This window comes from Nematolebias whitei, chromosome 10 (genome assembly GCF_014905685.2).
Source record: "Nematolebias whitei isolate Nwh7 chromosome 10, NemWhi1, whole genome shotgun sequence".
NCBI lineage: Eukaryota > Metazoa > Chordata > Actinopteri > Cyprinodontiformes > Rivulidae > Nematolebias > Nematolebias whitei.
In genome coordinates this window covers 5771261-5794471 of record NC_056507.1, presented here as the reverse complement: position 1 = coordinate 5794471, position 23211 = coordinate 5771261, and the positions used below count along the sequence as shown (strand labels likewise).

Sequence of the window (23211 nt, the reverse complement as noted above, 5' to 3'; positions counted from 1 at the left end):
TGTGGGACTCACATAGTGCTTTTCAGGGTTGTATCTCTTCTGGAAAGAGAAGATGGAGGCGTGGACGATGCGTCCATCCTGCTTCATAGTGTACGTCTTTGGCGAGAAGGACAGGATCGGCTCGTCGTTGGCAGGAAGGCCAGAGAAGCGCAGCTGGGCAAGATTATGGATGAAGAAATTAAACTTGGTGGCTATGCTTCCCAGACTGGACTCTATCAGCCTGTGGAGGGGAGGACAACACCAGAAAAACAGGGTGAGATGAGAGACTCGACGTGAAAAGACAGAGCTACAAACACTGCGAAGAAACTTAATTCCTCTGCTCATGTCGTACGTTTGGTCCAGTTTTACTGGACTGGAAACTGGACGTCTTTTACGGTTTGTTGCAGTGATGTGAGCTACGCTCTTCTGACCTCTAAGTTTATGATCCCATCTGGTGGAATCTGAGTTTAAGCAAAAACAACTTCTTGATCGAGTCTGATCAAAATTAAAAGCAGTGCACAAAAGACTAAGAGTAAAGGAATACAAAGGGAACTTGTGGGAGCAACTGGTGAGAACCCAGTATACTTAAATAATTTTTCTATAACTGAAGCAGAGAGGGAGACCTTTGTCCATCGTTTGTGTTGTAGAAACGAGTTTACACATTTACCTGGTGAAGAAGATCGTGGCCTCAGCGTCGGTGTTGTGCGGCTGCAGAGCATCAAACACATACTTCAGATCCTGAGAGCCGCTCAGCTCCGGCAGGCCTGACGACGTCATCTACGAGCAGAAGCACAAACCATGTGGAGACACGTATGTAAAAGTTAGTTTTTGATTATTTTTAAATTTTTTTAATCACAAATATTCTTAGCTAATATCCGTTGTATGCAACTGTTGGCCTAGCGTTCCTTGAAGGAATGTGCAGTATATTGTCCGCCGCCTTTCATGCCAGAGTTTCTGGGGTCGTTGTAGACAAACTTGAAAATAATACGTAGCGCGATCTCATCCATTATCACGAGATGTCCACCTCAAAGTATGTTCTGTGAATTACGCTCAGCTACAACCATGCACAGTTTGAACATCTGCCAAACTGACTGATGTCAATGAGCTGTGGCCGTCATCGTGAATTAAATTAACTCTAAAAGCTTCTGTATTTTTCGCCGTACAAGTTGTAGTTTGTTGCATAAATTTGCATGCCCCGCGACTTATACAGCAACATTTATTCCCCCCCCCCCCCCCCCTTATATTTATAACCCAAATTTTGACTGACATCTGACATTTTCATTCATTCTGACCTGGAAAATATTGAACACCAACATTTTCAGCTGCTAGAGGGCCCTCGAGTTATACGGTAAGCCAAGTGTCTCATTAATAGGTAAAAGTGGCTATTAATGAGACACTTGGCTTGCCATACGGAGCCACTTTCGTCACGCTCAGGAACTCGTGGTGCAAACGTCAAAGCAGCTGCATTTCACCGCCCAGACGAAATGCAGCTGCTTTGACCATTAAAGTGCATTTATTAAGGAAAAGTTCAACCGAGACGCACCTTTGCTATGCTTTGTTAAAATTCAGAAATGGTTTAGACTAAACAAATTATCTTTGAATTTGGATAAAACAAATTACATGATATTTAGTAATAGAAATAAAACTATTGATGTTCCATTTCAAATTGAAGATTCAATGATTTGTAGAGTTAATGAGGTGAAATTCTTGGGTGTCATCATTGACGATAAACTGTCGTGGAAACAACATATAAATTCTGTTAAAACGAAAATATCCAAATCTATTGCAATTTTTTATAGAGTTAGGTATCTACTAAACGATAAAGCATTGTTTTTGTTGTATAATGCAATTGTTGTTCCACACTTGGTTTATTGTGTTAATGTTTGGGGAAAAGCGTGTAAATCAATTACAAAGCCTATTTTTATATTGCAGAAAAGAGTTGTAAGAATTATCACAAGAAAACATTATTATCATCCATCAAGTATTTTATTTAATCAAATGAAACTGTTGAAATTCTATGATTTGGTGGATTACAACATTTTGTCACTTGTGTATAGAGCTCATACAAATACACTACCTTCTAATATTCAAATGTATTTTGTGAAAAGATCAAGCTGTTACAATCTTAAGGGGAAAGATGTTTTTGTTAAACCGCAGTTCAGAACTAGTTTAAAGGGAAGATCTACCTTAATTCAGGGTGTTGGTTTATGGAATGACTTAGAGACAGATGTTAAGGAAGCCAAATCAATCTTGGTATTTAAGAAACTGGTAAAAATCGAATTGTTAAAAAAATATATATGAATGTAATTCATTGAAAATGTTTGTTAATTGAAAAATTAAGCGAGTTATTTGTTTTTGTTACTTACAGTAAATGTTTGTTTGAATTGTTTATTAGATAAATAAGGAGCAGACTTAATAAGATTTTTTCTTCATCTGCTGCCTTTCATTTTATTTTTTTTTGTTTTCAAATTACATACATGTAAATTGATATGTATTCTTATTATTATAAAATGAATAAATAAATAAATAAATAAATAAAATGAAATAAATAATTTTGAGCAAACAATTGTTTTTAAGTGTTAATCTTGTTAAAGTCCTCCTGAAATCGATGTTTGGCACAACATATTTCCGTGTGATCAGCAGTGACGCGTAACAAACGAGACGCGTCAGCGGCGACGCATAATAGATGCGACTTATACGGCGAAGCGACGTACCGGTGTTAATGTTTTTTCACACTTTATTACACATTGTTGGACTGATGCAACTTATACGGCGGTGTGACGCTTACGGCGGGAAGAACGGTAATTACTTGCAAGTCTACAATGAATGAGTGCTTTCTGAAAGTTTTAGTAAAATTAGCCCAGTATGAAACAGTTTACTAACAAAGAAAGTCAAAAAACATTTTAAACAAAGATCTGGTTTAATCTGCTGGAGCTCAGAATATACCGTATATTGTGGATCAACCTCAGCTACTAACCCACCAAACGTGAAGTCAGTATAACTGAGCTAATGCCATTTTTATGTCAAATGTGAGAGAATTACATTTCTTAATATCGTGGCTTTCTGCAGTGGAGACTAATAACGTGAATACTCTTCTTTTTTTGTAAAAAATATTTTAAAAAGGAACTGATTATTCTCAAAAACATCTCAAATGTATCGGTGCTGCAGTAAATTCCATACGCGGACGTTTCTGGGACAGCAGGGAAGCAAATGATTTATTATGTTTCGAAAGCGCAACTCCTTCTGGGTTGTACATTTGCTCCTCTGGCTCCGGCAGGTGCAACATAAAGCAAACTAGACACTTTAGAAAAAGTTAAACACAATAAAGTAAAAAATAAAAGCTTAAGCAGCGGAACAAATGTTTCGTCCAACTCGGACGTCTGAGAACAGTTCAGAACACAACTCGGATTAAAAGTCCTGTTAGCAACAGCATCATTTCATCCTCTATTTAATGCACGAGCTGCCTAACGAGTCCTCTGCGTGCACACACCATGCGTGAATATGTTGTGTGCAACAGCTCTGCCTCACCAGAGACAGCAGGTTGAGGAAAAGCCCAGAGTTCTTGCGGATGAGGTTGTAGGCCTGGCAGCAGAGATCTACAAACAGCTGGAAACGACTGGTGGGACGCTCGCCTCCGTTGATGACATACGCCATGTCAGAGGTCAAAACAAACGGAGCTCTGTCTCTAATGGAAGATAAGGAGGAGAGGGATGAAGATTTAAGTTCAGCATCTTACAAGGGGAGGAGCTCTAAGAGCTGAAAAATCTCACCAAAAAAATAAAAATCCACGTGGTTTGTTTCTTAACAGCCAAAAAGTATTTTGAGTGTTGCAGTTAAGAAGCAGGTCACATCTAAAAACATTAATTAATCCTGCTGCAGCTTACCTGAGATCCAGTGACCCAAAAAAGAAGTGAGGATTGTTTTGAGCGTTACATCGCACTGAATTTTAAACATCAGTCAACAGTTTTATACAGAACAGAAAAATCTGCTGTCATGTGAATATTTGTATGTAAATATTTGAATAATTATCAAGGGTGAAGCAGACATTTGACCCCGCGGTGCTCCAAAGTCTTGGGGTTAATTTTGACTTGCATAAAAACTCGAACAAAAATCGTTGCACTAAAAAAAAAAATTGTCCACGTTAACATTTATTAAGTGTTAAAAGTGCACACCTTCAAAAAAGTTCAATAGATAATGTAAGATAACTGACAATCAGGAAATACAGTACGACCTTTCACCTACTCTGCTAACAAGATTGTAATAAAACAAAAAGAGAACGTCCTGCTCCACCCCGATAGAAAACCAAAGACAAGCGCACGGCACAGAAAAGATTCTATCATTACCTTTTAAAGCTGCCAAACATCTGAGCGTGACCCAGGAACTTTCCAAAATCAATGTGAAACATGTGACCAGTGAAGCGCAGCATGATGTTGTCGTTGTGGCGATCACAGATGCCAAGAACGAAAGTTGCAACGCAGCAGCCGGCGCAGGAGTAGATGAAGTTCTCCGATGCCTGCAAAAATGATGGACAGCCAAGAGAGCACCTTTTAGGTTGGCCACGAGCAGAACTGAAAACTAACATCGGAGCACTCCCATCGTTGTTGGGACCTGTTGATAAAATGTCTGACCTTCATTCGTGCTTTTATCTATAAAAACAAGACGGCTCATGCTTAAACCATTAAAACCGATGGCTCATAGCAGTGCTGCATGTTTACTCCAGCCACAGCGAGGCCAAATGTCAGTGTGCAAGGTACCAGAGGAGGAGTGAAGCAGCCTGGAGAGAAAATTCAAGACAATGTGGCTAAAATAGCAGTGCACGAACCTTTAACGTGTGTGAGAGGAGGTTTCTTTGAAAGCCTTAAACCCTCATTCAGTCTTAATTTCACATAGGACTGTCACGATAAATGTTGCCGGGCGATTAATTGTCTCAGAAATTATTGCGATAAACGATAATATTGTTTGAAATTTGGCAGTAATTACTAATTATTGGCAAATTTAAGAAGAAATTTTGGTTTATTTGTGTGTAGTACCTTTTTCGACCACCAGATGGCAGTATAAGACTGTTTGAACGAAAGGATGGATAGTGAGGGAGCGAGCAGCGTGTCTTTAAGGAAAATGGGAGGGAGGCCCCTTGACGTGACATGGGCTGTCTCTTCGGTTTTCAAAATGGCGGACACTCGGTGTGGTTTGAAATCTTTAGTACAGCATTTGTGACACAAAGCTTTAAAATAAAAATAAAACTCAGTAAACAAGTTCTCAGCTTCTTTTTGCTGAGACACGGGTTTCAACCGTGAATTTTGAAGCTTCGACAAGACCGAGGTTTTTTTCCAGAGGTCGGCCTGTTAGCTTAGCTTGTAGCTTAGCTTCTCAGTTTAGCTGCTTTTAACGATCCAAAAACATGACTTTGGACGGTTAAAACAGATTTTAAAGAGAAAGGGCGGGGTCAGTGAAGAGCACCGGAGTTGAACCTTTTGTCGTCCAGTGTCTTCAGTAGAAAGAGAGAGACACAAAGAAACGATAAAGCCGATAAATGAAAATGAGGTCGATAAATTTCATTTATCGTGCGATTAATTGATTTATTGTTTATCGCGACAGGTCTAATTTCAGATTATTTTGGCTTTTTGACAAAACAGAAATTTATGCAAACGGAAGCAGCTTTTTGGGGGTTTCAGCCATTTAAGAGAGTATATGAAATCAAAAATAATATAAGAGAGGGAAAAATTATGCAACTCCTACAGTATCGCTTATTCTCACATCTAACAAAACATTTCCTTCACCAGTCTCTGAGCTGACTCGAATGGGTTTTCTTTTAGCCTAGACCGACATGTTAAATTTCTTTAGGTTACATTAAAAGCACTATAAATATTAATATTATGTCCCTAAATAACTAGTAAAAACTAGAAAACAGACAACAATGAATATCTAAATATGTAAATTGTTAATTTTGAGTTAATTCCTTTAAAGTGTACATGCACATCAGCGACTACAAGTCAGTTTTCTTACGAAAAATTGTGTTCCCATGTGCAACAGCTGTGATGTGGAGAGGGTTGAATACAGATTGTTTAATTAAAGGTCAGGTTAAGACCTTTTGCAGTAAACGTTTGGGGTCAGAGGTCATAAGTTTTCTAAAGTCAAACCAATGCCATTCAACTTAATGCCGGTTTTGAAGAAAATGCTAAAATGTTTAGATATTTCCTCTTATAATGAGATCATAATTCATTAGAAAGACTGACAGAGGAATATTATATAATTACATTCTACACCAGGACTATTCAACTACGGTTATGGCTCAGGGGGCCACAGTTACTGAAAGCCAAGAGCTCAGGGGCCAGAAATCCAGCAGTTATTGTTATTAAGTAAGTTTATTTTACAGTTTTAAATCTAGTTTTATTAAAAAATGAGCCCAATGATGGGCCGAACTGAGCTCACCTGTGGGCCTGATTTGGCCCCCGAGCCACTAGTGGAATAGCCCTGTTCTAAACAATATGTGCTTAACTATTTGTTTTAATAGGTTTAAGTACAACAGTATTCTTTGTGCGTACCTTCTCATATTCATCTTCAGCAGGGTTGTATTTGCGGAGCCATTCCGCCAAAGGTTTATCTTTAAAAGATCCAGTGACACCGTATTCCACCTGAATCTTTCTTAGAGTGTCAGAGGACGGCACCAGCTCCACCATGCCTAAAAAAAAAAAAGACGGTTTTATCAACACACAGCGAGACAAAATAAAATATATAAACCTCCAACTCTTTATTGTGGGACTGCACTGCATATGGAAATAAAGACAAGAAAATTAAACTGATAACAAAACTGATTTAAAAAAACAACTGTATAGATTTGCAATTAACTCAGAGTCATTTAGATTCTGTGTCAACTTGTCTGTTTTTACAACAAATACGTGACAGACGGCTTTGAGCACCTTTATCTTTGTCGGTGGAGATGCATTTAAAATTGACCATACGGAGGTCCAGCCCCTCCTGCAGCCAGATGCGATCCATGATGCGAATCATCTGAAGAGCCAGCATGTCCTGCCTCAGATCTTCTCCCACCTGAAACAGAAACAGACAAGCTAAAAGAGAGAAAACAGAAGAAGGGCTGAACTTTATAGTCAGCCACCAGGGGGAGGTCTTTACACCATGCTGGAGTGAACATATGACATCGCCTGGGCTTAAACTAATAGAGCATGTTTGTGTCAGGCACACAAGAACTGCAAGTGAATGAGTTTTTCTTAATTTTCAATCACCTTAAACATAACGTTGATCTCCTCCCCCAGGGGGTCGGCGTTGACCAGAGCCAGCTTGAGGGGAACTGCGTTGGAGCTGAAGAAGGAACAGGCCTACGAAAACAAACACTAGTTTATCGCTGCACTTCTCTTCCTTTTTAGAAACCCTTAAAGTTCTGCTTTTTGGTTTATTAAATTCTCTTTATCAAGTAGGCGTTGAAGCCAGAAACCATAAACAACAATTTAACATTTTTGTAACCGTTATCATTTATTGATGTCGTTTAACTCGGAGCGCGGAGTTCATCAGACAACCGTCGGATCAGATACGTGCCTGATAAACTCACACGATGATGTGGACGGATGAAAGTGAAACTCGGACAGCATTGATCTCCAACAGATATTTTCAACAGAATACACAACGGTAAAGAACAGAGAGTTCTATGTTTGATTACAAATTAAGGTGTAAGTACCTTCTAAATGCCTGCAGGCTGCCGAGTCACAAAGGAAGCTGAAATATTGATTCGAGACTAAAAAGATTTCCATTATCTGCAACAATTCCTCATGAGCAGATTACAGCGAACCCCCACAAAGTCACAGAACAGTAGTCCCTCGTTTATCACGGGGGATCCGTACCCTGAAGACCTGCGATAAGTGAAAAACTGCAAAGTAGGAATATATATATATATATATATACACATATGTAAAGGTGTTTTAAACCCTTCCCAAACTCTTGCAATATTCTAAACAATGTTTCTAAACTCTAAATGCTCTAAGAGCACAGAATGTTATGATTTCAGCTCCCTTCCTCGTCTGCTCTTTGCCACCTGCAAGCGCTATTGGCCACGCCCACTTCTCTGCTCTGCAGGTGAACAGCTAATCATGCACAAAGAACAGCTGATCAGCTGCAGCAGGAAGCTTGTCCAGAAATATGAGCTGCACAACGGTGCAGGAGGAAGCATTTCTGCAGCTCTGGGCTGCACAAATGTGCAGCAGGTGCCAAATAATTTATTTCAAATAAAAATTTCATGCAGATCGTGCGGCTCATCCATCAATCAGCCAATTGTGCGTCATGTCCAATCGTATTTTGAAAAACCGCGATAAAGCGAGTCAGCGATAAACGAACTGTGACGTAGCGAGGGACTACAGTACAGAGTTTGTGGACTCAAGTCAGTCACAGATTTTTTACTTGGAACGAAACATAATTGTTTGCAAAAAACCTCCGCAATTTCACAGAAAGCGCAACGGTCCTCTGCAATTTTTTCACAACTGCAATATATAATTTTCCCCCCAGGAGCTGTAAATCCTGCTTTGCTGCGCAGTCGTTCATTCACAGACCTTCATCGCACTGCACAGTTGATTCATCTTTCATCACTGCACCCAGCGTATCTGCTTACACACTGAGCAACAAAATGGACGGGCCTCTTTTTTTACTCGAGCCCGACCGATATATCAGTAGGGCCGATATTTTAGGCTGATATAGATGTTTGGGGACATATCGGTATTGGTGAAGTGTGCACGGACACAAACACTTATAATTTTCATTCCTAAAATGCTGGGAACAAGCTGTGCCTTTACTTGCAAATGGTGTAATTGTACAACGCATCCAGCAGAGGGCGCATGTGGACTTCTTTCAAGTGATGGCCATGCTGCTCGCTCAGCCGAAGCAAGGAGCAATGCTGGGTAGCATATTTTACTGAACAGAGCATGGTGAGTTTACTGTAACTGATCTGTAAAATAATAAATAAAAAAAACAACAATAAATTATTTTCAACCCTCCAACTCGCTAATGAGCTTCGTGCCTCTCAAGCTAGCAAGCTAACATTTAGCATAGGCTTAATCCAGAACAATAAATCTAATATAAAAGGTAAAATATACCAGTGTTGGCAACATTATCTTTGTCGTTCTCAGTGAAATGCCTTGTTTGTCTGAAATATTTACTTCTCTGCAAAGAAAAACCCCAAACAGCTGCAGTCCATACTAATTGGACCATCACAACACGTGACGGTTTAAATAGTGCAGAGAGAAGGGCGTTTCTTTGTTTAACTGATATTTTTGTTACACTTAACTTTATGGTGAATAGTGGAGGATGCACGTTAGAAAGATTGTTTCAAGACTTCAAGTGTTGAAACTGATTAAAAAGTAGCTGTTTACTTTGGGGTGGACAAAGCTCAAAGATTTAATCAGTTATCAGCGTTAGCCTCCCCCTCCCAATATCAATATCGGCGATAGCCAAAAATTCCATATCGGTCGGGCTCTAATTTTTACATCAACAATGGCTGGTGTACTGGTGTGACAGTGAACCTGTAACACTTCTAGCCATAACCTGCAAGCCTTTTTACTCCCTCCATGAGCTCACTTCATTCACCTGGTCGGTGTGCACATGGTGGTGAAGCAGAGCGCACGGCTAACATCTTCTGACCAGATCCTGTGAGTGCAGCGGACATGTCTGAGATGCGAACATCTGAATTTAATTTAAAATGTTTACGTAGCACCGGGACACCACAGCAAATTCCTTGTATGTGCAAATGTATTTGGCAATAAAAACAATACATATACATTTTTTTGACCTCATCCAAAATTTGCAGTTTTTTGCTATTTGCAGATGCTATGAGAAGGTAATCCCAGCGAACGTCAGGGGTCTATTATAATAATCCCCAAAGATGTTACAAAGACAACATTTACAAATCTTAATATTTGTAAAAACAATTTAAAATAAAGACTTGATGCCTAAAAATACAGTTGATTTAAAGTTTTATTTTTCATCTCTGCGCTTTTATATGGACAGTTAATGGGATTACAGTAGTCCCTCGCTACTTCGTGGTTCGTTCCGTCGCGGACTCGCTCTATCGCGGTTTTTCAAAATAAGACTGGACACTACAAATAATGGCTCATTGATGGATGAGCCGCACGATCGGCATGGAATTTTTATTTAAAATAAATCATCTCAAAAGTATTTAGCACCTGCCGTGCAGCCCATACTGCAGGATAAGCTTCCTGCTGCATCTGATCAGCTGTTCTCTGTGCACAACGTGCGGAGTGGGCGTGGCCGAGACCGCTTGCAGGTGGCAAAGAGCTGAAACCATGACATTTGCATTTAGAGTTTAGAAATTTTGTTCAGAATCTTGCAAGAGTGTGAGAAGGGTTTTAAACACCTTTATATATATATACTAAAATAAACAACTAATTACTACTTGTACTACTTGTACTACTAGTACTACGTCGCAGTTTTTCACTTATCGCGTGGGGCTTCAGGGTAACGGACGCCCTGTGATAAACGAGGGACCACTGTATTGCAGTGAGGCGTGACAGGTGTATTTACCTGAGCTCAACAATAAACAATAATTAAAAACTGCAGATGTTCTCCGTCATTCATGGCCCACCTTGATGTTTAGCTCTTTAGCCACCAGGCTGGGGCTAAGAGGCAGCCGGCAGCTGTTTCTGTGGAAAAAGTTCTGAACGTTTTCAAGACCTTCCTGGAGCGCGACCTAAAAGGCACAGACGCCAAAATATTAATTTACGCTCAAACAACCATTGCTTACCTGAGTGGCGCGAAAACAGACTGACCTGACGTGCGGAGCCCCCAGCCTGTCGGACCCGCTCGGCTACGACTCCCAGCAGCGTGACCAGCTGGGTTTGTTTGTCCAGCTCCGCCCTCAGCTTGCTTCCACACAGACACAGCAGGGCCCCCAGCACCTGCTCATAGCGACGACCCCAGGCTGGATCCTGCACAGCATCTTTCAGCAGCCTGCCAGCATAACACACAACTTCTAAAGGAAACCATCTTCCTGCCGGCTAGCTTACACTGAGTCTTATTAACATAAAAAAAAGCTTATTTTGGTTATTTCAGTCCAGATATGAAGGGAAGAGCTTTCAAAATGAAACCAAAAGGATGTACAGTAAAGGGTACTTGTTAATTGTCACCAAAATAAACCCCACAGAGAACATGTTACAGTGGAGTTAGAAAACCTAAAGAACATATTAATAATAATTCAACAAGCACAGGTACCATAATCAAAAGTTGCATCGAACGCAATGAAAACATCTGCTGAACATGTACAGGGTATTCATGTGTTCAAAAGCCAAGCACTGATTTATTCTTTACCCATGCTTGTAAAAAAAAATTATTGCTATCCGTCATTTATCTTGAATCACAGATGGTTTATCCAAGTGAGATTTTAGTGAAGTACTTCTGAGCAGTCAGCGTCTTACCTGCGGGAGTTGGCAGTGAGACAGTTCTTTGAAGAATCAAGGAGAAATTTTCCATCAGGAAACTAAGCTCCTCATCAAAACATGACTAAGGCAGAACTCATCTAAAACAACTCCATCTAAAAATATTTCATAGCAGTTTAAGCTAACACTATATTAGACGTTTTTCTCATCACCTTTGCATCCGCCAGTTGTTTGTTTTGTCACTATTTTCCACAACCGGACAACAACCATGTTGTTCTGTTGTTACAAAATAGCACCAGTGAGTAGACAGAGGCAGCTGAAAGTGTCTCGATGCTAATGAGACGAGTTTTATTGTGAAGGCTTTTGAGCCGCTCTACAGTAAATCACAATTGTGTGAATGTTTATGCTGAGTCACAAATTTTTCGGCATCTTTATCGTTCTATAATTTTTGCGCCGTTTCAACAAATCATAAATCAAAACGTTCAGCTCTTTCAGGACAAATCCTCTATGACTTTTGGTTTTGGTGCAACTTTAGCTTTTTTGAAATATTTAGCCTTTTTTTTCTCATAGAAAATGAATTGAGCTCATTTTACATCCTTAAAATCTTTAGCTCTGTTTACAACCTTTTACCGCTCCTTTCACATTTTGTTCTGCTTCAGCTTCTTTCAGCTTCCTTGTGCAAAATTAAATTTTTTCAGCTACTTTCAGCTACTTTCAGTTGTTTTGTGCTCCTTTCAGATTCTTTCTGCTAACTACAACATTTTTGTGCTTCTTCTAATTTCTTTCTGCTAATTTCAGCTTGTTATGCTTCTTTCAGCTTATTTATGCAAGTTTCAGCCTTTTCTGCTATTTTAGCTACTATTTATTTTTCTGCTAATTTTAGTCTTTTCAGCTAAGTCCACATTTTTGCACTAATTTAAACTTTTTTCTGCCTAATTCAACAAAAATGTGCTCTTTCCACTTCTTTTGGTAATTTAAGCTTCTTTCTACCTTTTAATCTACTTTCCAGCTGCGTTTAGCTAATTTCATCTTTTTTCAGATAATTTCCACTTTTTTTCTACTAATTTTTGCTTCTTTCAGACTGATTTGACAAACGTGTTCTTTCTGCTTTCTACTGTCAATTTAAGCTTGTTCTATCTGTTCGGCTTATTATTTTTTAGCATTTTCTAGCTAATTTCAGCTGTTTTCAAATAAATTAAATTATTTTGTGTTAATTTCTGCTTCTTTCAATCTAAATAACTTATTTCTGCTAATTTCAGCTTTATGCTCCTTTCAGCTTAATTATGCTAGTTTAAACTTTTTCTGCTATTTCAGCTACTATTTAGCTGTTTTTATGCTAATTTTAGCTTTTTCAGTTAAGTCCACTTTTTTAAAGCTCTTTTCAGCTCTTTCCGCTTCCTTGTGGTAGTTTAAGGTTCATGCCTTTCAGCTACTTTTGAGCCATTTTGCTAATTTCAGCTTTTTTTTAAGCCAATTTCCTAATTTTTTGGGCTCTTTTCTGCATATTTTATATTATTTTCTTCTCTGCTGCAGGGAAGATACTAACTGCTCGTATTTACTCCACACAAACTCATAATCTTTGAGTACTTGTTTATTGTATGTAGTGTTTATCAGTGCCGCAGACTCACCAGTACAGGTGGTGGGTTATGTTGATGTTGGCCTGAGCTCTGGATAACAGGAACATAACCAGCGCGTTCTTTAGGTGACACTCAAACTTTAAGGCCTGAAGAAGTCAGTTGTAGAAAGTGATTTTGAACTCGTTAGAAAAAAAAAATCCAGTTAAAACCCTAAGAACTTCAGAAGTGAACTCAGCATGGGTAATTTGATATGTTAGTTGTACCTGTACAAGCTGAGGCAGGTAGTCAGCCAGCTCATCATCGCTGCTCTTTACAATCCAACTTACAGCCACGCTTCTTACTTCAGTATCTGCAAACCTACATAAATGTACATCGCCACGCGTCAGACTGCAAAACAAGTCCACTATTCAGCATCACTTTGACAATTTATACTAGACTTAGGGTGAATCTATAAAATAAAGCACTCGTTTTGTACCCTTCACAGCACATTTTGTTTGTGTGCAAGTACTGAGAACAGTGCATACTTTGAGTCAAGCAGCTCCAGTGCAGTGACTAAGGGCAGGGTGGGCCAGTGGTGCAGCAGGGAGTGAATGTGAGCCATGCTGGCCCAGTCCCAGCTGGGCGCACTGGCTAACACTTTGGGAAGGCTGCTGGGGTGGTCCCGCCGACAGTGGAGCCGATGGTCCCAAAGAAGCTGGTGATCAGACCGCTTCAAGCTGGAGACCGCAAGAAAACAAACAAGATGAACTGGCATAAATAAGAGAAGACCTAAAGATCATTTTAAACTAATTTTTATGCCTGACTTAACTGGACTTATTCAACGTTTGGTCTTTAAAGATTACTCTTTATTATAATACTATTAAAGCAAAGTGGTTTTTCAAAGAAACTGAACAATTTACTGAGTACAAAAAAAGCCTTCATACTAACCGCTTTATAAGAATGCTAAATATTTGCATTAATGATATACACTGAAATAAAAAAAAAATCCTAAAACTAAAACAACTTTTGAAACGAATGAAGGAAAGCTTAGTTATAACATGCATGTCAATCTAAAAAACGTGTCCGACATGTTGCATAATAAGATTATGAGCAACTAGACTAACCAAAGAAGCAATCTGATTAAATTTTATTGATCCCGCAGGAAGAATCAAGCAAAGCTAAAAATTTCATGCCCAGAAATGCAATCAGACACCAGGGTCTCTGATTGCGTCTACGTCTGTTTCATCAAACACGAAGGGTCTTCTGGTCAGCCCTGGCATCCTTGTGCCGAGGATACATTTTTACTTATAACTGCTTCTGACTTTCTCTTAATAAAAATCAACAATCAGCTTTAAGAAGTTAAAGAAATGATAAATTCAGCTCTGTGGGTCTTAAAACCACAGGATTTGTTGAGATGAATGAACAGGAATAAAAGCAGCCGGTGAGCGAGAGCGCCTCGTGCTGCAGTGCCAGCTGAGTCTTCTGGACGGCGGCACCGTGGAGAGATTTGGCAGGAAGCGATTCTTAGAAAGCATTTAGTTGTGCTTAAAGCAGCTGGATAAAAACAGAGTATGGAGCAGACAAGCTAAAGGTGTTTATAGGGAACTGTGGCTGTCTGTGGTTTAACTGAAAATTTCTTACCAATTCTATTAAGACCTATGAATTTTGGGTGGTCTAAGAAAAATACAAATGCAGTCTACAGGTACATGCGAGTACAAATCCAGCCAAGATATATATATAAAAAAAAGCAACACTAAATATCAAATCGTCAACATATTTCAAATTTTTTTGTTATTCATATTTTCTGTCTCCTACCCAAAATTGGAGGCTCGGCTGCAGATTTTCTCCAGCTTCCGTCTGAGGTCTGGATCCAGCTCTTCCAGTGTGTGGGGCTCGGGACTAGGGGCTTCCTCGGGTCCAACGTACAGAACATCCAATGCTGCGTTGGGAAAGTCCAGCTGTTGGTAAGAAAAACACCGACATTAGGATTGCACGTACATCGCAATTTGTTAAAAGTTGCACAACAAGCTCAGTAAATAAGTAATTTACATTATTTATTAGGAGGAACTACTTTGTGGGGCTAATTATTTTTCTAGGTGCGCCTATGGACCGGCTGCCACTGATACAGCGTATAATTCTGACACAGCGATGAGGTTTTAATACAACAGCTGATTCTAACATGGTCTTATCCGTTTCAGCAACATTTTGTTGTACATACGATCATCTGACTAACCTGTAGTATGATTCTTTCTGTAGGTAATCTCCTGTGGCTGCTTGTAGGACCAGCAGCAGCAGCTCCTTGTGGAGACGTCCACAGACACAACAGCCGAGTGCCTCCTGCGAGTACTCTGCAAAACATTCGGCATGTAGCATGTAACACAAAAAGCAAGAAATGTTACAAATATTTATAAATAATAAACTGGGAGTCTATGGGCTTGTAAATATAAAAAAAAATGTTCGGGCCAGGACGCTCTTGTAAGTAAGATTTTTCATCTCAGTGAGTTTCTCCTGGTAAAATAAAATACTAAAAACAAGTAAAACACAAAGTTTAGTAGAGCCACGTGAAACAGGTCCCATCTCCTTACCGTCTGAAGTCAAAAAGGGGCATGGAGACTTTGCCCAGAAACTCGGGAGCTTTCCTCTGTTTGTTGGAATCCGGTGAGCCGCTGGCGTTCTGGTTCTGAACTCCGAACAGAGTCAGGCTCAGGACCGACTCCAGCGGGAGCACAGCTACAGCGATGGGGAAAATAATCCTTGGGGAGAGAAGGATGGTGTCAGAGGTGGAAAGGAAGAGCGATAACGGCAGGCTTTGACACATTTATGAATTAAAATAATAATAAATGTGAAAAAACAAAGACAGGACTTACAATTCGTCCCATTTAACGTGGTAGAAGAAGTTTTTGTATGTTCCCACTCTCTTTGAATGAACGGGCTTAAACAGGTTCTTTCCATTGTGGGTGAGCGAACACATCAGGAAGTACTTCTCATAGCTGGAACGACACAACAAACACCAATGATTGTCTAAGAATAACCATCAGAACTGGCAAGAAGATCTGATCAAGCTTTATCCAGAAGAACACCGATGTTTAAAGCCGTTTGCAGGTTCAAAATAAATAACTGTCAAGACTTTGCGAGTTCTTTGACACCTTCATTGGTCCACCATCCATAAAACCATAGACAAATGTGAATGATAAAAAATAGTTTAAACAAAAACATGAAAATAATAAAAACAGATACGAGGTTTTTGCCACTACAGTGATGGTTCAACACACTTTCAACTAAAAGCCGAACGTTTTGCTCAGTTGATTATGCACGATAGTTGTTTTTGTCGGCCCACACAGAATTTAAATGTGGTCTAATTAGAAAAAAAACTATGATAAATAAAATCCATCTTGCTGGTAGAATGACTGTTTAAAAAAGGGTGAAAACTACCATCTAGTCAAATAACAACAGATATGAAGATAAAATCCTAATATCAGGGTAAGTAGAAACATTTTTGTGTTTAGTGCTTATGCCTTTGCATAAGCGCTAAATATTTTTATAAATATTGTCAAAAACAATACAGCAAATCATATTCACTAATATCGGTTTTGTCGCAACAATTAAATGTACATTTTTTGACGAGATAATACAAAATAAAACTAGAGAAATTGCATTTCCTGCGAAAATGCAGTGTGAATGCCTGTTGCAGAAGAACTTTGATAAACAGCTGAAATTAGCTAAAAACATGTTGAAATGTAGCTGAAATGGAAGAACAAGCCTACATTAGCAGAAAAAATCAGAAAGAACATGTACTTGCTGAAATAGGTTTAAATAGGAAGAAATGAGCTAAAAAAAGGCTTAAATTAGCAAAAAAATAGCTGAAAAGGAGCTGAAAGACAGAAAGAAGCTTAAACTACCAGAAGGAAGCTGAAAGAGCTGAAATGAGCTAAAATGCAGAATTAGTTGAAAAAGCTAAGATTAGCATAAAAACAGCTAAATACTAGCTTAACTAGCAGAAATCGCTGAAACTAGGATAATTCAGCTGAAAGATGCGTAACAAGCTGAAATTAGCATAAAGAAGTTACCGTAATTAGGCTGAAAGTAGCAGAAATTAGCACGAACTTGAATTCATCTGAAAACAGCCGAAATTGGCTAACCAAATGCTAAAATGTTAGCTAAAATTTTAGAACAAGCTTAAATTAGCAAAAGAAAGCAGAAGGAACGTTTGCCCAATTAGGCTGAACAAAGCAGAAATAAGCACAAAAATGTGGAAAAAAGCTGAAAAAAGCTGAAATGAGGAAAAAAAAAGAGGGAAAAAAACAGCTGAAAAGTAGCTAAAAAAAGCAGAAAGATTAAATTACCAGAAGGAAGTGGATAGAGCATATTTTTTCTGAATTAGGCAGAAAAAAGTTGAAATTTGTGCAAAAAAAATGTGGAATTAGCTGAAAAAGCTTAAATTGAGATAAAACAGCTAAAAAGTAGCTGAAATAGTAGCAAAAGCTGAAACTTGCAGAAATAATCTGAAAGGAGCAGAACAAGCTGAAATTAGCAGAAAGAACGTAAAAGCACAAAAAGGTTGTAGTTAGCAGAAAGAATCTTAAAGCAGCACACAAAATAGCTGGAAAAAACAGCTGAAATTAGCTGAAAGTAGCTGTAAAAAAATGTTTAAATTTGCACAAAGAAGCTAAAAGAAGAGCCAGAACAAGAAAGGAGCAGTAAAAGGCTGTGAACAGATCTAAAGATATGAAGGATGTAAAATGAGCTCAATTCATTTTCTATGAGAAAAAAAAAAAAGTTGCCGAAAAGGCTAAATATTTAAAAAAGCTAAAGCTGCACCAATACCAAAAGTCATAAAAGGATTGTCCTGAAAGAGCTGAACGTTTTGATTACGATTTGTTGAAATAGCTTGAAAACTTGGGGACGAGAATCGAGCTGAAAAACGTACGGAAGAAAAATGGATCACAAAAAACTTCATATCCCAAATTCCCCAAATCTCAAAATAAAATCAGCTCGATGACAGATTTGTGCATGTGAGCAGAGTAAAAACACGAGCACAGTGGATTCACATCTTGCACTACATCAGGCTGTATCCACTGCTCCGTGCCATCTGTGCTGGCAGCTCCACCACTGCTGGCAGCGTGGCGAGGCAACAGACGGCTAACACACGAGCCACAACAATGCTAAACATTCAGGCCTCAGTAAGGCAGAGTTGTAGTGACGCCACAACAAATACGTGTTGCTTCTCATCTGGGTAGGAAATGACTGAACTCACTGTGCCCCTCTGGTCTTGGGGTGTAGAGCTAAATATTTTTGGGGAGGCATCTTTGGAATGGCTGTCACTGCTGCAATATTTAATCCTGGCTTAAAATAGCTGCAGGAAGAGGCTCCTCCAAAGTAAACAGGCCTGTTTTTAAGCAGCTGGTCTTTTTGTCAAGGCCTCAAAAACTGACCAGAAAAGTGCTGTGAATGAACGTGAAACAGTTTTTTTTTTTAAAGACCACTTTAAAAACACTGTTTTGACGCCACACTCGCAGTTTCCACATTATTTTAAATGTCATACAGTCACGTTTTAACCAGTCATTAACGTCTCTACCAAGATCTCTATAGGGCTTCACTGTGATTTGTAAAATAATGTACATTAACCTCATTAATGAAGCTCAACTTTGGAAACCTACTGCAACTCAACCCAAAAATAAAAGAATGTAAATCAACTTTTATTACGCGTTACATTCGTTTCCAGTCTTGGTCACTGCGTAACAGAGCTGGGAACAGATCATTTGGCTCAGCTCAGCTCCGTACACCGAAATCCAAATGAAATGAGACACTGCAGCGGAAAAATGAGACACGGACAACCACACCAAAGCTGTTGGTTTAGTAAAAGAAACCCAGACCTGGTGCAACGATAGCACAGTTAAGCAGATCAAAACGTAATATTATAGCATCACAGAAAGCTGAACTCGCTTGTACGATGAGATTCTAATCAATGAACCATTACACAAACTATTGCTACTTATTTTGATGGTTTATTAGCCCAGTGAGATCGATCTTAAGGTGGTATCTCACTGGGCTGCGACAGTGTGACTAGTTAAAACAGCATTTGAGAGGGGGTCTTCAAAATGTCTAGAAATTGCTTTTTTGTTTTCTCTTCTAAGTCGTCAAGAATCTTTTCACTTGAACTTGGAACATCCATCCGCTTCTCCTTTTTCAGGTCGCGGGGGGTCACTGATGTCCATATCCAGCAGTCACTGTGCGAGTGACGGGGTACGCCCTGGACAGGTCGCAAGTTTACCGCAGGGCTACAATTTTCAAAATGTATCTCAAAATAGTAATATAGTCATTCATTGCTGCCGTTTCAACTCCTTAATAGTTTTGGCGAGTTTCTCCAACTCATAGAGAGTTAAGAGTTGTATTTTGACTCCTGCATGGGAGCTCCGACAGAAAACATGCCCCCGTCTAAAAATCACGTTTGAATAACGATCACAGTTTTGAGTCGTCAACAAATTTCCAACGTTTGCAGTCCTGAAATATTTAAATTTCCCTTGGGAATAATATTGTTGACTGACACTTGCAACAGTGACAAGATGATGAAATATTAAAAAAGACAAACCAAGGTTTAATTAATAAATAAATAAAGGGATTCAAACCTTCAAGCCCTAATCAGCCTTGTAGGGAAAAAATAAAAAATACCCACGACATTTAATTTTTTCCCCCACATAGTAATTGACCTTCATATTCTAATTAACGTGTTCAGCAGCGTGCCCCGGTGTTTACCTGCTGACCCAGTTGCCTGGAATGCCGTGCAAGGCGAACAAAGTAAACTGAAGGTGGTCTGTGGTGCCAGAAGCTTCTTTGCAGCTCTTCTCCTCCACTTCTTCACCTTCTGTTGCAGCCTGGGGCAAAGAAGGGGGGCTGAAAGCTGCTGATGGTGGACAGAAGGAGCGCAGGTAGAGCTTGGCCAGGTCATAGACGGCCTTTGTCAGCAAGGCTATGCTCTCCTCCACGGGACTGGAGCCACCTGTCGGAAGAGGGGATCAGTGCGAGAGCTCGTAGAAACATCAAAATAATAATAATAATAATTCTGAACTGCAAAAAATCTTGCAAAACCTTCTGTAGCACAGACTGAACAAAGGTTATATATGCATTTCATGAACATAACTTACTATTTGATGACTGACCAGGTGATGTGGACCCCAACTAGAAAGCAATGCATGCTCGAATTAGAAATGACATCATCATATTTTGATACCACTACAAATGATCTAACAGCTGTGTTAGTCAAAAGCCCACCTTGGGGGAGTGCGTCCTGGGTAAATTGACGGAGTGACGAAGTCTTTTCACAGCCTCTGTAACGGCCTGAGTCTCCACCTCGTCTAAAGCAAGGCACATGTTCTTCACACACTGGACCACCCGGTCCACTGTCTTGTACCGAGTACTCTGGATACAGAAATACAAATCCAGGTTATTACTAAAAAACATACATCCCAGCTTGCAAAAAATAAAATGTATGTTTTTTTTTTAAAGAGACGGTTACAGTCAATCCTGGAGGTCTTTATCAAGATCATTTAAGCCATTTTGAAATGCGAGGCTGTGGAGTCTATGGGGAAATGTTAAGATTTGTTTTTCTTGCTGTAGACAGCTCCTGAATACAGTGGGGCAAAAAAGTATTCAGTCAGCCACTGATTGTTCAAGTTCTCCTGCTTAGAAAGATGAGAGAAGTTTGTAATTTTCATCACAACACTTCAACTATGAGAGACTGTGAGGAAAAAAAAAAATCCAGGAAATCACTTTGTAGGATTTTTAAAGAATGTATTTGTAAATTATGGTGGAAAAAAAGTATTTAATCAATAAAAGTTCAGCTCAATACTTTCCAACATAACATTTGTTGGCAATGACAGAGACCAAACGCTTCCTGTAAGTCTTCACACACTGTAGCTGCTATTTTGGCCCATTCCTCCGTGCAGATCTCCTCTAGAGCACTGATGTTTTGGGGCTGCCGCTGGGCAACACGGACTTTCAACTCCCTCCACAAATTGTCCATGGGGTCGAGGTCTGGAGACTGGCTAGGCCACTCCAGGACCTTGAAATGCTTTTTATGGAGCCACTCCTTCGTTGCCTGAGCGGTGTGTTTGGGACCATTGTCATGATGGAAGACCCAGCCACGTTCCATCTTCAATGCTCTCACTGACGGAAGGAGGTTTTGGCTTAAAATCTAAGATACATGGACCTGTTCATTCTTCCCTTAACAAGAATCAGTCGTCCTGTCCCCTTTGCACAAAAACAGCCCCATGATGTTTCCACCCCCATGCGTCACAGTAGGTATGGTGTTCTTGGGATGAAACTCAGCATTCGTTTTTACCATAAAGCTGTATTTTGGTTTCATCTGACCACATGATATTCTCCTAATCATCTTCTGGATCTTCCATATGCTCTCTGGCTAACTTTAGACGGGCCTGGACATGCACTGGCTCAAGCAGGGGGACACGCCTGGCACTGCAGGATTTGAGTCCCTCTTGGCGTAGTGTTACTGATGGTAGCCTTTGTTACTTTGGGTCCAGCTCTCTAGAGGTCATTCATCAGGTCCCTCCGTGTAGTTCTAGAGCACCGTCCTCATGATCATGTTGACCCCACGGGATGAGAGCTTACGTGAGGCCCCAGATCGAGGGAGATTATCAATGGTCTTGCATGTCTTCCATTTTCTTACAATTGCTTCCACAGTTGATTTAGTCACACCGACCTGCTTGCCTCTTGTAGATTCACTCTTCCCAGCCTGGTGCAGGTCCACAATTTTCTCCCTGGTGTCCTTAAACAGCTCTTTGGTCTTGGCCATGGTTGAGTTTGGAGTCTGACTGTTTGAGGCTGTGGACAAGTGTCTTTTATACAGATATCGAGGTCAAACAGGTGCCATTAATACAGGTAATGAGTGGAGGACAGAAGAGCTTCTAAAAGAAGACGTTACAGGTCCGTGAGAGCCAGAAATTTTGCTTGTTTGTTATTGACCAAATACTTATTTTCCACCATAACTGAAAAATCCTACAATGTGATTTCTTAGATTTTTTCCTCATTTTGTCTCTCATAGTTAAAGTGTACCTAAGAAGAAAATCACAGACCTCTCTCATCTTTCCAAGTAGGAGAACTTGCACAATCAGTGGCTGACTGAATATTTTTTTTGCCTCACTGTAACTTCAATCTGAAGAGTTTATGTCCAACAAGACTTCAGCGTTAACTACCGGTAAGCCAAACATATTCAAGACCAAAGAGGAACACTGCAGCCTTAAAACAGCTACAGTCTAAAATATATTGTAACGGTTCATACATAAGCTATTTTAAAAATCTTCCTACCACAGTCAATATTACATTTTTTTTATTAACATTATTATTTTTTATTATTATTATTATCCATCATGACGAACCAAAACTCTGATCTGTGGTTGTTCCAAGAGCTATTTACAAGTTCATAAAAATATCAAAGAACTCCACTAAAATTGTGTGTGATGGTTTCCTTTGTCTCAAATTTGTTTCAGGAACCCAGTTTAGTATTCTAAGATTTTTAGGCCTCTGCAGAGATCACATACCTCGTTTTGTAAGCAGATGTTGACTTGATTGTGATAGCCTTTCAAGTAGTCAGCAAGGCCTTGTCTGCAAGAAAACACACGCCGTCGTCTACACACAAGTCTTAACTGTGTTAAAGAAGTTACAGGGGGTTCACATGTGAGAGCACAACTGTGTGCAGATGTTGTTTCAGCCCCCAAATAAAATGTCCAGAACATCAGGGGGTAAGACAGTGCGAGCATTGTTCTGTTGAAGCTCGTTCTGATGACAAGTTTTGAACTCGGATGGTGCTACTGTGAATATTTATAAGCAAAGAATTATGATATAAACATTACAATTGAGCACCATACTATCTGCATCATAGTCTGCCTCCTCTATGTAGTACAACAATCTATAGATGAGGGGAAAAAAAAAATCTTCCAATAGAATACGTGAACAGAAAAAAAATGCAAAAAAAAATCTTAAGACCAACCTCTAGACACATTCTCCTGAACAACTCTGTATTTATGTGTGAAAAAACACACACATAAATATATATATATATATATATATATACAGGTCCTTCTAAAAAAATTAGCATATTGTGATAAAGGTCATTATTTTCCATAAAGAAATGATAAAAATGAAACTTTCATATATTTCAGATTCATTGCACACCAACTGAAATATTTCATGTCTTTAATTGTTTTAATACTGATGATTATGGCATACAGCTCATGAAAACCCAAAATGCCTGTCCCAAAAAATTAGCATAT

At 39.4% G+C, this 23211-nt stretch overlaps 1 protein-coding gene across 1 annotated transcript in view; it reads right to left on the bottom strand.

Moving 5' to 3' along the window:
* The window catches only part of pik3c2a (phosphatidylinositol-4-phosphate 3-kinase, catalytic subunit type 2 alpha), a 64888-nt gene that overhangs the window by 6237 nt on the left and 35440 nt on the right, over nt 1-23211 (bottom strand). Inside the window, exons 6-25 of the mRNA XM_037683093.1 lie at nt 22480-22543; nt 20195-20341; nt 20083-20101; nt 19679-19922; nt 15793-15915; nt 15511-15678; nt 15159-15273; nt 14741-14883; nt 13471-13662; nt 13210-13303; nt 12998-13092; nt 10764-10944; nt 10580-10684; nt 7221-7313; nt 6897-7026; nt 6522-6658; nt 4323-4492; nt 3508-3664; nt 647-756; nt 13-220 (exon numbers count right to left, since the gene is read on the bottom strand). Of these exons, the coding sequence (XP_037539021.1) occupies nt 13-220; nt 647-756; nt 3508-3664; nt 4323-4492; nt 6522-6658; nt 6897-7026; nt 7221-7313; nt 10580-10684; nt 10764-10944; nt 12998-13092; nt 13210-13303; nt 13471-13662; nt 14741-14883; nt 15159-15273; nt 15511-15678; nt 15793-15915; nt 19679-19922; nt 20083-20101; nt 20195-20341; nt 22480-22543 (2695 nt within the window). The remainder of the gene's footprint in view (nt 1-12; nt 221-646; nt 757-3507; nt 3665-4322; nt 4493-6521; nt 6659-6896; nt 7027-7220; nt 7314-10579; nt 10685-10763; nt 10945-12997; nt 13093-13209; nt 13304-13470; nt 13663-14740; nt 14884-15158; nt 15274-15510; nt 15679-15792; nt 15916-19678; nt 19923-20082; nt 20102-20194; nt 20342-22479; nt 22544-23211) is intronic.